The sequence below is a fragment of the Chroicocephalus ridibundus genome, chromosome 7, assembly GCF_963924245.1.
Source record: "Chroicocephalus ridibundus chromosome 7, bChrRid1.1, whole genome shotgun sequence".
NCBI classification, from domain to species: Eukaryota; Metazoa; Chordata; class Aves; order Charadriiformes; family Laridae; genus Chroicocephalus; species Chroicocephalus ridibundus.
This window is the reverse complement of record NC_086290.1, coordinates 23,711,382-23,728,463: the sequence shown is the minus strand read 5'-3', so window position 1 is coordinate 23,728,463 and position 17,082 is coordinate 23,711,382. Positions and strand designations below refer to the sequence as shown.

At 44.8% G+C, this 17,082-nt stretch overlaps 1 protein-coding gene across 15 annotated transcripts in view; it reads left to right on the top strand.

Annotated features, from left to right (window-relative positions):
• The window catches only part of HDAC4 (histone deacetylase 4), a 261,962-nt gene that overhangs the window by 166,768 nt on the left and 78,112 nt on the right, over positions 1 to 17,082 (top strand). For 11 of the 15 annotated variants that reach the window (XM_063342474.1, XM_063342475.1, XM_063342476.1 and 8 more), the window contains 2 exons: positions 11,422 to 11,562; positions 14,453 to 14,565. In XM_063342474.1, coding sequence (XP_063198544.1) covers positions 11,422 to 11,562; positions 14,453 to 14,565 — 254 coding nt within the window. The remainder of the gene's footprint in view (positions 1 to 11,421; positions 11,563 to 14,452; positions 14,566 to 17,082) is intronic. The other 4 variants (XM_063342469.1, XM_063342472.1, XM_063342471.1 and 1 more) reach the window with 1 other exon arrangement.

The window sequence follows — 17,082 nt, the reverse complement described above, 5'->3', positions numbered from 1 at the left end:
CCCTTTCTGGAGGACTCCAAAAACAGAGCTTAGAAAACTGGATTTGCTGAATGGTAGGGCATCCTCTAATCTCTGCTTCTAGAAAATGAAAGACCAATCACCCCATTAGGTGCAGTAGATGCTGCTACATCATCAGTGCCCATGACAGCTGAGGTGATGCTGTCTGGGTTTCGCGACTTTTGTAGGGAAGGTGAGCACTGGTGGAGGACTGCCCTCGAAGGAGACTTCCTGCAGCTCTAGAGCCAGAGAAGCACAAAGATGTGCTTGGCCTACATGTCTTCCTGGGAGGAGAAACACAAGCTTGGGCTCTAACAGCCATTGCTGCCGTTTGCTTCTCCTCTGCTGAAGGCTTTCAGGCGCCTCTGGGAAATGGCAGCTTTTCCATGCAGGGAAACATCCCTTGGCATCATACCTATTGCCTAGGGCCTGCATCATTCCAAGAGATTTTTAGCTCTTTCCTGTACTTTGTGAAACCAGGTGATCTGTTTGTTGTGTTAGCATCCTCACAGCGTAAATGGGCTTTGACGTCCTCCAGAACCTCCCTTGCTCATCACTGCAGGGGACCTTGCTTCTCAGATTGAGCTGGAGGATCAGTCACTCTTCTTGGTCCCAGTGGTACGGAAGGGGATTTCTGCAGGAGAAGGAAAGCATCGACACATCTCAGCCCTTTGCTGCTTCCCAAACTGAATTCTCAGTAAGACTCTAGCTGAATAAGAGCCCTGTCACGCAGGTTGAATTAAGGATGATCAATGTATCTAATCACATTATTAAAAATGGAAGCAATTAAAATCATTGTTGTATTAAAACAGGAAGGTGTTGAGCTGATTTTGTTTTTTTCCAGAATGCTGATGCTTGTTCTTTTTGGGGACCAGCATTAATCTTTTGGCGCCTGGTCAGTGATACATATAAGTTCACTTGCAAGGTTCAGGGGAGAATTTTTTTTGTTGTTTTCTTTTATTTTCCTTTCAACGCAACAGCACTTCAGTCTCTGGCACAGCAATATCCTGGAGAAATCCCATTGCCAAGAATGTTAAGTTGCTTGGAGAAGAAAGGCTCCTGAACAGTCTGGTGTAAACAAAAGGCAGGGAAGGCTGGAGCCCATCCTAAATAAAGTTCTTTATTACGGGTGAGCTTTTCAGACTTTTGGCACCAGGCAAAACTCTGGCTTTGTGTTTGTAATTTAAAGCTGCCATATCGTGTAGGCAAATTTTATTAAATTTGATTAAATATTTTCAGTTCAAATAACAGAGTCCATCACAATATAGTTCTGATTACCAGCCTGGAATCGAACCAACGTCATCGTTAGGGGTAGGGTGACTTAGGGGCTGCGGGAAGGCAGTTTGAATGATTGTTTCTTCAAGGAGGCATTTTCAGAGTTGCCAGCGTGTCCTGCACGTTTGAGAAACTGTTCAGGAAGAATACGTACCCATTGCAGTGGGTTTTGAAAATACTACCTTCCTCTACTCTTATTTAAAGCATCATGATGTGGTCACAGGTTGTCCCTCTGTGCTTGCTTAGCGATCACTTGCGAGTCTAAAACTCGAGTGGGAATGCTGTGAGAGTGGGAATGCTGTGAGAGAGATGTGGTGACCTGGCGGTGGCAGGAGGAGCTGTGTGCATGAGTGACGTCTTGAGTGCTTGAAAATGTTCAGCATGGGAAACAGTCGGTGCTTGCAACATGCTTCTGATGCATCCTGTCCGCTGAAATCCTACCCTGTCCGATTTGTTTTACTGAATTATGTTCCTGTTTCTTGGCCATTTGGTTTCTGCATGAAATCCCTGTCAGGCTGCTGGCTGGTACAGTTACTAATTGCTCGAATCCTGGTTTTAGCCTGGCTGAGGGATGCATTTCACTCAGTTCCCTCTATCTAAACGCTTTGGGGCTCTCCTTTTTTTAGATGAACTAAGAACGGTTTGGTTGGTGCTGCTCATGTTTTGCTCTTAAATAACTGGATTAACACAAGGATTTTTATTTCCCCTTTTGTGTAGATTCCTTTATTATATATATTTTTCCTTTGGCATATGCATTTTGTCGACAGCTGTTGAGAGGGGAAAATAGAAATGACCTTTTCTGCCCCCAAATCGAGGTCGGTGTCTTCCAAATTTAATGAAGCTTCATTGTGTGCTGTACTGGGACCCTCCAAGAAAAATGTCTGGAGAATCATTTCAGAGTTATTTTAGTCTGGGTTGGGGCAGTCTTTTGTAGCCTGTTTTGATAACCCCAAGAGTTGTTTGTCAACAGCTTTCTTGGAGCTGCTGAAGTTATTTTTAACATAGCTCTCCACTTTTGCATTTCTAAGGAATATGGTGTCCTCATTTTCTCCCGAGGAGCCGGGTTGTTCATGGTGTTCCCTGCTTTTTGGAATTTGAGCAGTGGACATACTAAAACATGCTCTTAATTTGAAAGCTGACACAACCACCATCATTAAGATTTGTAAAAGACTGAAGAGAATTATTTCACTTTTTAACACGCTTTGTCTCTTGCTTACCTAGGATTTTTTTGGTTGGTTTTGGTTTTTTTACATCCTGTGCGGGGCTGGACCATGTCCCGTCAGACACTAGGTTTCCCACTTACTCCTGCATAGAGGTTGGGTAAGGATTCCTCATGTTCGTTTGGACTTGACAGCTAATCAGGACTTCTAATGAAAGCCACAGCATTTCAATTAGTTGTCGTTAAAATCAGAAGAAGTTTTGCCAAACCCGGCACCTGCTAGACTCGACTGGCCAAGATGCGTTCAGTTTGCTGGGACGCACGAACTGGAAACATTTCCCTGTGTCTATGTATAAACCTGACCCCAAAGTGAGAAAAACAGCGCGTTTGTTTTGAAGTACTTGTAAAAGATGTACTCCAAGTGTAAAAATGGCTGCGTCTGTAGGACCTATGTGGGTTGTGATGCAGACTCATATCTCCTTGTGGTTTTGCTCCTACTGTGGATAAAGCAAACCCTTCCCAAGACAGCTGCTCTCTTTCGACCCTCATGCCCATGCCAGAGGGATGTGTGCCTTCTCTGCTGCGTAGTTCCCCTGCCCTGGGCTGGCTGCTGGTCTTAAAGACCAGCTGGCTGCTGGACCTTTCTCCTGAGAGGTCTGTCAGCAGAGGTGGGATTTTTGACAAAGCTGATGTTATCAAGAATGTGCTGCTGTTTCATTTTGTCTTTCTTTTGTTTGTACTTCTCAACCCTCTGGCATTTGCCAAACCATTGTGGTTGATTGCGCAAACAGAGACCTCCTGCATCCATCAAGAGCAATGGGTGGGTGGTTTTTGGTGTCTGGCTCAGTTCCTGGGGCTACTTCGCCCAGGGCTGCTGCAGCCGCGGTCAGTGTTTTGTGAAGCATCGCTGAGGCTCTGAGTCCTGCCTTTTCCTTTACCTCCATTGTCACAGCTGGCTGCACTGAGGAGGTGAAGATCAGAAGGACGTTGATGGGCATGAAGACTTTAAGGAGGTGAAGGATTCCTGTCATCCTAGATGTGTTTTCACTGCAGAGCTGGGGGATAGCATCTCAGCTTGTGAGTTCACACTATTTCCAAAACTAGGCTGAATTTGAATGCCAGGCTGGGAGCTTACAAAGGCGTCTTTGGCACGTATCTGTCTCTGAATTTCCTGCCTAGATAGTAAATGAGCATGTGTGTGGTATGTACTTGGGGAGAAGTGGTGAGTAGAAAGCATCACAGACCCCTCTTTCAGCTGCTTTTCTCTGGGGACCAGGGAAGAGCAAATGTCCTACTTGAAAACCTCCCATCCCAGCAATGTCTTTTGCCTTCTGTACAAGTCATGACAGAACAAGGAAAACTGGTTATAGGTCAAGTACTGTGTCTCAGGGCTTGTGGTAAAGAAAAAAAAGCTGTCCTCAACCTTCACAGCCCACACCATTAAGGACTGGCGGGAAAGGTCCAAGGAGAAGTTTTTAGCTCGGCATCATTAGACCATGGCTTGTCCACCCTTTTGCTGCAGTGACTTCCCTCAAGGAGTAAAAGAATGCAACAAAAAGGAGACCTCTCCTTGTACTTGCCCATATGTGGTGTAAACAGGCAGAGTCTGGCCCATCTGCTACTTGGGGAGCTGCCCTGGCCAATGATTTCCCTGAATTTTGTCACCATTTTGGACTTACTGCAGAAGGAATCTGACAAATCCATCACCCCTGCTAAAGGTCCTGGCAACCGCTTCAGCTTCCAGCCCACCAGCCTCCTAAAAGAAATGGAAAAGGTCGATGTCATTCTTCTGGCTGAATCGAGCACGAGCAGATTGGGAATGATGACTTCTTCTAGGCCCCGACTTACACTTAGATGGATGATGGTGAGGTGTACCTAGGCTGCAGGGTCCCCATCACTTGCTGCCTTTCCAGGGCCAGCTGTGGAACAGGCAGCGTGGTCCTTCCCTGCCAGGCACCACAAATCAGCCCTGGTGCACCGTGTGCACTTGCTGGCTCACAATGGGGATCCTGCAGGCTGTCACTAGCCATCTCCTCTTTGCTAATATTCTTTTTCCATGCAAAAGAGAGGAACCTGTGGGAGGAAAGCCTCCAGCATGCTGTGATGTTGTTGGTTACCTGGCATTATTGCAGCAGCACAGGGCTGGTTGTTATTTGCAGCTAAGCAGGTGAAATTCTTCTGAACTTCTTGCATTTAAAAGAAAGAATAGGGAAAAATGAAAGGATTTGTCAATAATTAAAACGATGGATTTGTCAAGAAAGGCATGCTACCTCGCAGAGTTGGTCTTGATTATTGGAATGTTTTAAGTGGTTTGTTTTATGACAAAGATTGTTTAGAGGAAAATAGAGTAGGCTGAAATCCTGGTATAGTGTGGGAGTATAATTTAGAGAAAATCTTTGAGCTTTGTACGGCATGGGGTATCACTCATGTTTGAGAGCATCTTTGCTTTCCCACCCACATTGTCCTTCCAGCTGGCATGGTCCAAGGTCTGGGCACTCACTGTGTCCCAGGGACCCAGGCACTGTCTCGTGGGTGTGCTCTGCTGAGAAGAGGCACTGACCTGCATGAGAAATCCCTAGTGTTATAAATACACTTTCCTGCTCCAAGTGGAGGACGTTAGTCTCTCTAATCCGAAAATAACTTACTAAAGACAAAAACTACTTTATTACTGTGATGCTATAGAATAGCCCTTCAGACCAGCCCATTGAAATTTCAGAGAGCAGCAACAAACCAAAGTGCGGTTGGAGGACCAGCAAATGCTTCCTTTTGTCCCTCCATTTCTTCTGACAACCAGGTCTAAATGCATGCTGTCACTCCCCTGTTTTTCTTAGGCACAAGCAGTAGCTGTGCCAAATGCAGTAGAATGCTGCCAGCGGCGGTGAACCACAGTCCGTGGGTGCTCCTCTCTGGTGCTGAGGTTTGCCTAGAGGCAGAAGGAGGGGGCACCCCCTTTCCTTGCGCAGGGCTCTGACAAAGCAGGTGCACTTTTGGCGTGAGAACTGGGGCTCCGTGGGGGGAAAGCCAGCACTTCCCATCAAAGCACTTCTTGAGGAGTACTGTCAAGGGTGCAGCAAAGGAGAAGCCTCTTCCAGTTGAAGACCAAACAAAGTCTTCTGGTTTAGTGTCACCTTTGGGGAGCAGGGACTCCAGGAGGGCCAGGACCTAGCCCTCAGTTATTCAGTGAACCTGCCCTTCTCCTTCTTGGTCCTCTCAGCTCCATCTCTGCTTCACGGGGACTGCCAGCAGTGTGCACGGTGTCACCTCTATGTGTGTGTGCCCATGTACATATATATATATGCGCCCAGGTTTGTTCTAGCCAGAGCTGAGACACTTGGCCTTTGGGCCACTGCATCTAGTAGAAAGGAGAATGAAGTCTGAGCTAGGAGAGCGTGATGGGTGCATGCCTGTCCTCTGTGGGACAGCTTTCACCACGACCACCGCATGAACAATATCCAGAGCATTGACTTAAAGTGATTTCTCCAAACTGAAACACAATAGCCAAGCTCTCAGGAAGCTGTGTGTCTTTGGGGGCATGTCCTACTGGCTTCTCTCCTGGCCTTCAGCAGTTTGCAGCCACATGTGACAGTGTGAGATTGATTTATTGGGTTTATGTTGCTCTCTTACAGTTCCTTGGAAGAGTATCCAGGGCAGGAGGAGGCTGGAGGTAGGGCAGGTCGCTTCATTCCATAGAAGCAGCCCAACGTCAGGCAAAGGGAGGGGGAGATGCTTGTGGGACAGGGCGAGGAGGAGGGGGAAGAAGGCAAACTGCACAGAGCATGCAGGGCAGGGCATGGGCTTGGTCATCACTGCCATGACAGGAAGGTTTCTAGGTACAGAACAGCTTGCAGCTCAAAACCAAGTGCTTGGCTGGTTCATGAGACACTGACGAAGGGTGGAGGGGACACCACCATGCCTGTTTTGACCCACCTGGGACTTCTGTATATTAACAAGTTACATTTCAGTAAAATTCACTGCAGTTCTTGAGTTTAAAAAGCCTGTAGGGTTTTTTGGGAGGAGCTCTTTTTAATGTAAGGAGATTGTCCCCAAAAGTTGTGGCCACCGTAGGTCACTTGCGAGGGGTCTCCCTGTTTTTGTAGCTGTTACCGGCCCTCGTGTTCAGGTGCCTGGCAGCTCCCTCTGCTACAGGCACTGCAGCTTTTTGGATGCTGTACGGAAATTGCAGGTTTTTCTCCTACCTTCTGCAGTGCTTAGTGCTGTTTTAAACACTTTATTGGAGGAGCTCGTTCTCTCGTTTCTAGCCCTTATGCCCTTCCACATGTCTCTTATCTTTCCTCTGAGATAATGCTTTGGACTGTGCAAAGCTGCTCTCTTTTAGGCTTTGTAAAGGGAACGGCAGAGATGAGGTGTGTAATTTCCACGTGTTTGTTTTTCTAGTCCAGTTTTGGCTATTCACAGTGGAAACCTTGGTGGTGCTCCGTTACGCTGTGATCTCACGTGGTTTTGTGGTCAGGCAAGCAAATGATAGTGAAACTGTAAAAAAGGTGTTAACATTGTGTGCTCAGTTTAATGGGTGTTAAAGCCTTCTTTCTACTGCTGAGATGCTGCTACTACTAAACTTTAGCATGAGAAGTGCCAAATGTTGGCCTTTAACAAGTTTTCATTTTGAGGACACAGTCTTCCATAAATAGCCCTTCTATGGGGCTATTACACAGTGCTCGTGCCAGCACAAAGTTAGGAGAAAAGTAAGACAACCCAGCAAATATCTGTATCTGTCCCTTTCTAATCATGTACCGAAGTTCTTAGACTTATTGTTTCATGTGATGCCACCTGTCTCCACTAGATAGGTTTGTGAGGGACCATATTATTCTTATGCCCCTCCATGCCAACGCCTACAAATATTGACAATTAGAAATATCGGCTCACTTGGTCTTCAGAGGGATAATGGTGAAACGATTTTTGGTCTTTTTGTTTGACTGTAGGTGAACTTTGCCATGTCCAGCTTTGTCAGGTCCTCCTGACTAGATAGGTCAGACGTTTTTCCAGCCTTATCAGGTCCTTCTGACTAGATAGGTCATGATCCGAGAGATCACACTGTGCGTGTGGAGGAGCAGTGATGAAGGTCTTGGATAAAGTCAAGCAGGGGGCAAAGCAGATGCAGAGTGGGGTCTGAATGCTTGGTTGCAGAACCTGTGGCCTCTCCCGTTTTAAGCAAAAGTTAATTCACCTTCATTAAAATTTTGGGTTGTGCAAAAGGCCGGTTTCAGACAGCTGTCTTCTCTCCCTCTCCTCTGCTCACCCACAGGATGACCTGGACATTAGAAGAGAGAAAAGGTTGGCCTTTGCCTGGCTGGTGAGGCTTAGTATGAAGCTTCAAAATAATAATAGAAGAATAACAGCCCTTCTCGGTCCCCAGCTGCCGAAATTAAGACATGCAAGGACTGGGATCGGGGTTTTCATGGTGCATTGTTTGGTTTTGGTTTTTTTTCATAAATGTGGATGGGTAATGGGAACAGGGCAAACTCTGCCCAGGACTTTGTGTTTTTTGACTTACATAGATTTAATGTCAGATTAGTTCAGCGGCTTAGGGTATGCAATTCTAGGAAAAAAACAATGAGAATGACATAAATGTTAAAGAATTGGATTACATGGGTCCTGCTGCAATAAATGACGTATAAGAGGGGTAACTTGGGCTTGAGCCTGTGAAAACTAGGGAAGCTTTTGGCTTATGTTCTAGTTATTAATTTACTCTGAGGAAAACAAAATATTCTTTGTATAAATCCTTATTATAGGCCAAATTAAGTGTGTCACTGCTTAAGAAATCCCACTGGCTTTGTGGAAGCTGACTCAGCCTTGAGCATGGGCTTCATTTGTTTGCTAAACAGGAATCAGACTGATGTTTTGATAACTTCATGGCGTTTGTTTAGAAGATTTCACCTTAAGGTGTTGAAGACCAGTAAGTTTTGTAATTTAGTCTCCAGTTCTCTTAAGTTTACACTGGTTAGTGGTGGGGAGCAAGGCTCTGATTGGGCGTGTTGCCTGACAGGGTGAATATCGGGAGATTTTCATTGGAATCGGTGTTCCTGAGAGAACGTTGAAGCTGTGTTGACTGTCTGGTGTTGACAGTTATGTGTTGCTTAAATTCCTAGTCTGTATTTGAAGGACAGCTCTCTTCAGCTTACAAGTATTTTTTATTACATGGTAGTTTAAAAACCATCCGAATCAGCTTGAATTACTGTTTTGCGTTTTGGAAATACCTCTGTTGAAAGCTATATCTTTTATTATAAATACTCTATATGTAAATTCTTTGAATTTGAGACTGTTCTGCGCTGCCTGTGCTGAATTTTAATTCACCTACTTTGGGCTCTATAGTACCCAATTAAATGCATTTAGGATTATGCTCTCTGAAGTCTTGATGACATGTTAGATTTGGGATTATATCTGGGGGATAAACAGAACAAAATCAGAGCAAACTAAACAAATGCAGTTCTTTAAATAGACTGTTTGGTGTTTCAAAACTTGATCCTCCAGCTGAGGAAGCGAAGGAGAAATATACGGAATAGTTTTGCCTGAAAATAGTTTTGTCTGACAAATTAGAATGCTATAACTTATTCTTGGGGTGTTTTCTCTTTTAAGGCTGTAACTTTCTATCTTCATTCCCTTCCTGTTACACAGAAGGATATTTTTATTGTGGCTTTACGTATGGGATGTACCTGGTAGTGCTGAGTAATCTGTGACCCTAAATCTTTTGTTTCCTTGCCTATTTTTAAGGTGTTTTCTAACCAATTCATTCTCTGTATTTGAAAGCGGCACAATTACTTTTCTGTTCCCAACAGAAGACATCACATAAACACCACGCAGGGTATAAATTGCATATAAATAAAATTTGCACTGAAGTACAGTTTTTATTGTCATATTTTTCTTTGTCAGAAGACAGATCCTTCCAGCAGCTGTGGCATAGGCTGGTGTTTCCTTTGCTGGTTGACAGTGCAAATGTATCTAAAATGGATGTATCAGCATCTCGCTGTGACATGTTCCCATTTGTCCTTTAAAGTTTTGACCAGAGCATCTAGACAGTTACTAATACTCGATATTTGGAACGAATTAAAGGATGTGGGATGACGTACCGAATGTTGACATGCTCAAAGAGTACTTTTAAACTAGTAAGTCAACTTCTGTTTTGAAGAGAACTTTATGAAGTAGCTAGTTAGAGTGTACGCTTGTATTTTAGCTAGTCTGCTCTTCTAATGTTGCCCTCCAAGCAAATGACAGATTTGCATTCAGTCCCCTGCCATTTTATATGCAAATTCCCTATAAGATGATTCTCCCTTTGCTAATGCACTTCGTACTGCATTTTAAGCATCATCTTGAGGAGTCTGACACTTTTTTTTAGTGCTTTTTTTATCTCTTGTGGGCATTTTTCTGTCCAAAACAGTCATGAAAAGCTGCTCTCTTTTTTTTTTTTTTTTCCCCTCCCAAAAGTTTCATCAAAGAACTGTTTTGATGGCTTAACTTCAAGCATTTGATCTTCAATTCATCAGCCTTCTGACTTTTGAGCCCTGCAATTAACATTGTCAGGCTTGATCTTTTATGTGACCCAGTGGTCAAAGCCAACTGTAGGGAAATATATCTGTAGCCAGACTTAGTTAATTCAAATTAGTTTGTAAACCCTATTTTAATTCTTCTAAAGAAATGTAGATTATTGGCCCTGGAGCGTGGGGAGCCGAGTGGATCGGTAGTTAATGGTGAGAGCGCAGGATTTGCCGGTTCAAAGGGATTAAGCCGCAGAGTCGTTAAAGAGGTTGAGGAAGGGAAAAGATTGGGCCAGTTCACAAATCTCATAACTGTCAGGAGCCTCAAGCGCCAAAGCAGGTACTTCATGTATACTCGAGAGATCAGAAAGTTTACAGAGAAAATCATCTTGCAGGAGGAATCTTGACTTAAGGCTTCATTACCTTTCTAAAAACTTGATAAGCTGTGCCATGCAAACATGTTCAGTGTTGCCAACTGTCATTAGCCCAGAGGCATTAGGGGTTCCCAGAAGCTCTACTTCAACTTCAGGAGAAATTAAATCTCAGGATTTGGGTACAGCAGAAGGGTTTTGTTCAAGAGAGTCTCACAAAGGTATGATGTACACAAAGCAAGTCAGGCTGTGGTCTTGGAAAATACTTGTGCACCTACCCTTGGCAGCCCTGAATTTTTCAAAGTATTTGATGTGGCTTTAGATATGGTTTAATTTTGTGGCTGTGATGATGTAAGAAAGTTGCTCCCCAAATAAGCAAACCTTCTCCTCCCTGGTGTTGGCTTTGGCCTTGGCCACACTCTTATGCCCTTTTTCTTGAGTTGACGCTGGCTCCAGTTGACATGGGCTCATCTGACTCCAAGGTGAGTTGCGTCAGGGAGGTGAACCAGCAGGAAAGCATTCACCTGTTTTGGTTGTTGGGTTTGATTTTTGTATTTTCTTTCCCCCTCCCCTGGCGTACCTCCCTAAGCCAGCTCACCCTGGGGTCGGATGACTCCAAGGGTGTGAAGCTGCCCATTTCAGCAACACATGGCAGATAGAGTCTCAGCCCCATGGTGGTGCTCCATGCTGACCAAACACCAACATCTCACTTGTCTCACTGATTCCTGTGTTGATATTTTTTGATCCTGTAAGTTAAGTTTACCACTGGTTTTGGAAGCAAGTTGGGGAGAGGTGTGGAACTAGGGGATGCGAATGATGCTCTCTGCACTAGTCCGAATGAATTCCCAGCAGATTGTAAGTCTGTGTCACTTGAGAGAAGACATTGCAGGATGATTAGTAGTTTTTAATTAAAATGATATTGACTTTTATCACCAGTGAATTCAGGTATCATGTAGGCTGGGACCTGTTCATTGTATTAAGAAGTCTTTGTTCCAAATATATACTATCAAATGACTAATTTTGTTTAGGCTTCTGCAAATGCTGAACTGCAACACACCTTTGCGTTAAGTAAAAAACTACTGAAATAGCATTAACCAAAACACTGTTTGCTTTTCCTTTTTCTGTTTAGCATCTGAACCCAATCTGAAGTTACGATCCAGACTAAAGCAAAAAGTTGCTGAAAGGCGGAGCAGCCCCCTCTTGCGCAGAAAAGATGGTCCAGTGGTTACTGCTCTTAAGAAGCGCCCACTGGATGTCACAGGTACGTCGGGTAAGCAACAAACCTGCGCCGGCAGCCGCATGCTCAAATGAGAATGTGCCTTTCCAAAATGAATTCCTACATCTAGTTAATTGTGTAGCGTGGATCTTTTGTGTGTCTCAACTTCATCCAGGATTCACCAAAATTAGCAGAGTTCAGCAATGCATGATGCAGGTGGGTGTCAGCAGCGTTGGTCTGTTGGGTACCCATCTATTGAGTCGGCATTACCCAACTCAATGAGCTGCTTTTGTAGTTTAAGAAGTGCATAGACAGATGCAGACATGCCACCAGAGTGCTATTTTTTTCCCAAGCATTTCTATGATCTTCAGCAACAGGTTGTTGAGAAATAAAATTTCTCAAAGGTGATCCTGTTAATATCCGTGGGGAGGCCATAATTCACGGCTGTCATCCTCCAGCAGTAAATGCTTTACAGCCCCTGTTTGTTTTAGGCTTTGGGCAGGCTGCCATAGTTCCTTGTTAAGTAATTATGCCAAAGTTTTAAAACATGTAAGGCATTTATATATATATATATATATATATATATATATATATATGATATTTCTGACTACTTACTTGATGGTTTCTTGTTGAAAAATAATACTCTTCTGGGAGTAAAGTTTGTAAAGAGAGATCAGTGTAAAGCAGATTATATAGATTACCATAAAGTTAATTCTTAGCACCATCTAGGGATGCCTCTGTGTAAGTACCGCTATGTGACAGCGTTTCCGGACTTTTGTCTCACTTTAAGGCACACTATTGTCATTCAAACAAACTCAGTGAGCTCTCTTTAGAGAGCCCAGTTGCTTTACGTACAACTTTGTGTTAGAGCCTCTGTGTTTGCAGGGGGAATAGATGATTTTAACAGCTAAGCGTAATTTATGTCAGATCTGAAAATTGAATTTACTTCACTCATATTGCTATGTCACATAGCTTTTAGGATAAATCAGGCCCTAATGGCTGACCGTTTGATCCTAGTAATGCCTTCAGAAATGGTAGTAGAAGCTCCTGCCTCTCACTGAGCATGGACCTGGTTCAAGAAGCCAGCCTGGAGCCTGGCTAGAAAAATAGCAGAGTTGTTACAGTAAGAGGGGGCTTTTGAACGGAAAATAACTTTTAAAAGAAGTCCCACTTCAAGGAATAGAAATTATGTTTAATCCCTGAAGAATACATCTTCAGTCACAGTTTAAATGTTCCAGATACTTTTCCTGTGTCTAGGTAGTATACACGAGATCTAATATGTTGTAGTCAATGAGATGGTCCCAGAATATTCAGAATATTTTTTCAAAACACCTGGACTCTCTGAAGTTGCTTTCCATGGAGAAGTTCGACTTTAGGTGCTCCGTTGGATGATAATGCTGAATTTTCTTGATAGCGAGATGCCTCCCCAAATGCAGAGCTAAGAAAAAGCAACAAGGCTTCTTTTTTTAAAAAAGTCTCTTTGCTGCTTTGCTGGAGGTACTTGCAAGGCTTGAAATAGCAAAATAGTATGTACCGAATAATGCCAGCAAGGAAATAAATTTTTAAAATCCCCCAAATTGTAACAATTGGCTTTTATTTCTATTGGGGCATCCTGCGGCAATTATGAGACTGCTGCAGCCTGAACCATTGCAGCTGCTGGGAGATTCTTCTGGCATTGGGCAAATCCTGTGCTTGGGGAAGAGGAAAGTTCAGAGAAAAAAAAAAGTTTTAATGTTATTTACCTTCCAAAATAAAAGGAGAAACACTGGAAGCTGTGCCATATACCAGGTGAGAGACCTTCTGAGGGAAGTTTTCTGGCTGTTGCAATTTCATGCTCTGTTTCTGTTTGTTGTTATTTCTGCATCATTAACGGGGAGGCTTTGATTTCAGGCTGGTCGTCTCTGTGGTTCTGGTTACTGAGTTCACAGGAACTGTGTTGATAAAATATACAACTCTGAGAGGATTTTCTGAGCGTTTGGGTGGTAACAGAATTATTTGGGGGGATTAACTCTGCCTTGGGTCTTTCCAGTGAGAAAGTGTTTTGCTCCCTGAGTAAAATAAATAAAAGGCAGTGATTTGAAACAGATTTACTGTTTTGGACCCTATAGAGTTTTGCCTGATTTTTGGAAAATGTGCTCAACCATCCAGTCCCACGCCACTCAGGCAGCTTTTAAATCTCTTAAAACAATTCAATTTGCCATCCTGGCAAAATATCGTCCTTGTGAGTCAGTCCCCAGGCAGTTTTTGGGACCTGGGTGCTGTGGGAGCCGTGGTGTTGTGTGAAGGGCAGCCCAAGGCAGGTTGTGTTTCTCTGAGGACCTGGCACAGTGTGGGCACTTTGCAGGTGACAGGGACATCACACCTGCCCCCCTGCCTCCACCGGAAAATCTCGGTGGTTCTTCATAAAAGCAGAGCTCAGCTCTCATGCACGATCAGCGTGAGGGCTTGGTGTTGGCAGCGTATTTCCAGTAAATCCAGAGGCACCAGAAGCCTGCATGGGAAAAATGTCAATGCAGAGATGGTTCCCTGGTTCCAGCATGAAGTCTGATGCAATATGTGGCGAGAGGGTGTCGTTAGGGTTATAGGCTAAAGAGGGTGAGAGAAGCACTTCTAGACAAATGAATCAGGACAATCCAACATCCTCCAGTTTGGCCTCTTCAAGCCTTCCTTCTCTTTTATTATCTTGCAATCTTATTTAAAGTTATTAATATACTATAAGAGAAACCCCCATGAGGAGAAGATATAAATACGATAAGTAGGTACTTGGGCAGACCATTTGAAAGTGTTTGTCAGTATTTTAAGAGCCCTGGGAAGATTTAGGGGGGAAAATGGGGGGAGGAGGGTTGCTTTCCTCCAAAACAAAACTCAAGCGGTTATTATCTGTCTAAATACCATTGTGGAGATTGTTTGTAATGCTAAAAGTTGCGTTTGGATGTGTTTTCAGACTCTGCATGCAACAGTGCTCCTGGATCTGGTCCCAGCTCTCCAAACAACAGCTCCAATAACATAAGCACCGAGAATGGAATTGCAGGATCAGTCACGAGTATTCAAGCAGAGGTACAGAGCCCTTCCTCTTGATTTTTAATGCTTGGGTTTCTAATTGGTTTTTGCAGAGTTTTAGGAATTTGGGCATACAAACCGGTGCGCACCATGCTTGAAAAAAACATACCAAAAAACAACAACAAAAAAACCCCAAACAAACAAAAAAACCCACCCAGATCATGACTTGGAGCAGACTTTGGGAATTACCTCTTAATCTGGGCTGACAGGATGCATTATCTGTTTATTAAATCTAGTTTGAGCCAGCTCACAAGCTGCTTGTGGTAACTTGTAGTGGTTTTGTTGTGAGGAGAGAGTAAAAATAAAATTGATTTAGCAAGGCAGAACATCAAGAGTGTTTCCTGGTCAAATGTGAGTATTGTAAAATCTGAGGAATCTGTTCTTATATATTGTATATAGGGTGAATTTGGTGTGTACAGTAGGTTAGTCTAAATATGACCTCGATTAAAAGGAATGGTTTTAACCTTTTCCTCCGTGCTTAGGGATTTGAAAGCTTGGTGCCTGATGCCATGTGCTAGTTTATAATCCCGTAAACTTTCACCATCACTTGAGGCTTCTGCGGCCGATGTCAAGGGCAGGGTATTGGACTGGGTAAACAAGGATTTGATTCAGTGCAGCAGCTCCTGTGTTCAGGGTGACTGAAGCCCACCCTTTTCTAAAGGCAGATATTGGGGTGTGGGCCATGTTAACTGGTTCCCACCATAAACCTTACATGTAGAAAACCGGTGTGTTGTGTTGTGTCACTGGTGCATTATTTTTTTAATGCAGTTTACCCCATGTTCTCCCCATGAATATAGTGTCTGTCTGAACATCAGGACTGTAAAAATGGTGACATGGTGACAAAGGATGAGGAAAAGGCTGAGGTACTTAATGCCTTCTTTGCCTCAGTCTTTAGTGGTGGGACCAGTTGTTCCCTGAGTACCCAGCCCCCTGAGCTAGTAGATGGGGGCCGAGAGCAGAATGAAGCCTCCATAATCCAAGGGGGAATGGTGAGGGACCTGGTCCAACACCTGGACACACACAGGTCTATGGGGCCAGATGGGGTCCACCCGAGGGTACTGAGGGAACTGGTAGAAGTGCTCACCAACCTGCTTTCCATCATTTACCGGCAGTCCTGGCTAACCAGGGAGGTCCCAGTTGACTGGAGGTTAGCAAATGTGAAGCCCATTCACAAGAAGGGCTGGAAGGAGGATCCGGGGAACTGCAGGCCTGTCAGCCTTACCTCGGTGCTTGGGAATGTCATGGAACAGATCATTCTGAGTGCCATCAGTGCCACATGAAGGACAACCAGGCGATCATGCCCAGTCAGCACGGGTTCACGAAAGGCAGGTCCTGCTTGACAAACCTGATCTCCTTCTATGACAAGGTGACCCGCTTGGTGGATGAGGGACAGGCTGTGGATGTTGTTTACCTGGACTTTGACACCGTTTCCCACAGCATTCTCCTGGAGAAACTGGCCGCCCATGGCTTGGGAAGGAGTACTCTTCGCTGGGTCAAAAAATGGATGGCCAGGCCCAGAGAGTGGTGGTGAATGGAGTTAAATCCAATTGGCAGCTGGTCACAAGTGGTGTTCCCCAGGGCTCGGTATTGGGGTCAGTTCTCTTTAATATCTTTAATATTAATATCTAGACAAGGGGAATTGAGTGCACCCTCAGTAAGACTGCAGAGGACACCAAGTTGGGTGGGAGTGTTGACCTGCCTGAAGGTAGGATGTCTCTGCAGAGGGATCTGGATGGGCTGGATCGGTGGGCCGAGGGCAATGGTATGAGGTTCAACAAGGCCAAGTGCTGGGCCCTTCACTTGGGTCACAACAACCCCGTCCAGCGCTACAGGCCTGGGGCAGAGTGGCTGGAGGGCTGCCTGGTGGAAAAGGGCCTGGGGGTGTTGGTCAACAGCTGGCTGAACGTGAGCCAGCAGTGTGCCCAGGTGGCTAAGAAGGCCAGTAGCATCCTGGTCTGTATCAGGAACAGTGTGGCCAGCAGGACTAGGGCAGTGATCATCCCCCTGCGCTGGGCACTGGTGAGGCCCCACCTTGAGTGCTGTGTCCAGTTTTGGGCCCCTCACCACAAAAAAAGACATTGAGGTGCTGGAGCGGGTCCGGAGAATGGCAACAGAGCTGGTGAGGGGTCTGGAGCACAAGTCCTGTGAGGAGCGGCTGAGGGAGCTGGGGGTGTTCAGCCTGGAGAAAAGGAGGCTGAGGGGAGACCTTCTCGCTCTCTACAACTGCATGAAAGGAGGGTGTAGTGAGGTGGGGGTCGGTCTCTTTTCCCAAGGAACAGGCGATGGGACAAGAGGAAGTGGCCTCAAGTTGCTCCAGGGGAGGTTTAGACTGGTATTAGGAAAAATTTCTGCACCAAAAGGGTTGTCAGACATTGGAGCAGGCTGCCCAGGGAAGTGGTTGAGGCACCGTCCCTGGAGGTATTTAAAAGACAGGTAGACATAGTGCTTAGAGATATGGTTTAGTGACGGGTTTTGTCAGAGTTAGGTTGATGGTTGGACTTGATGATCTGAAAG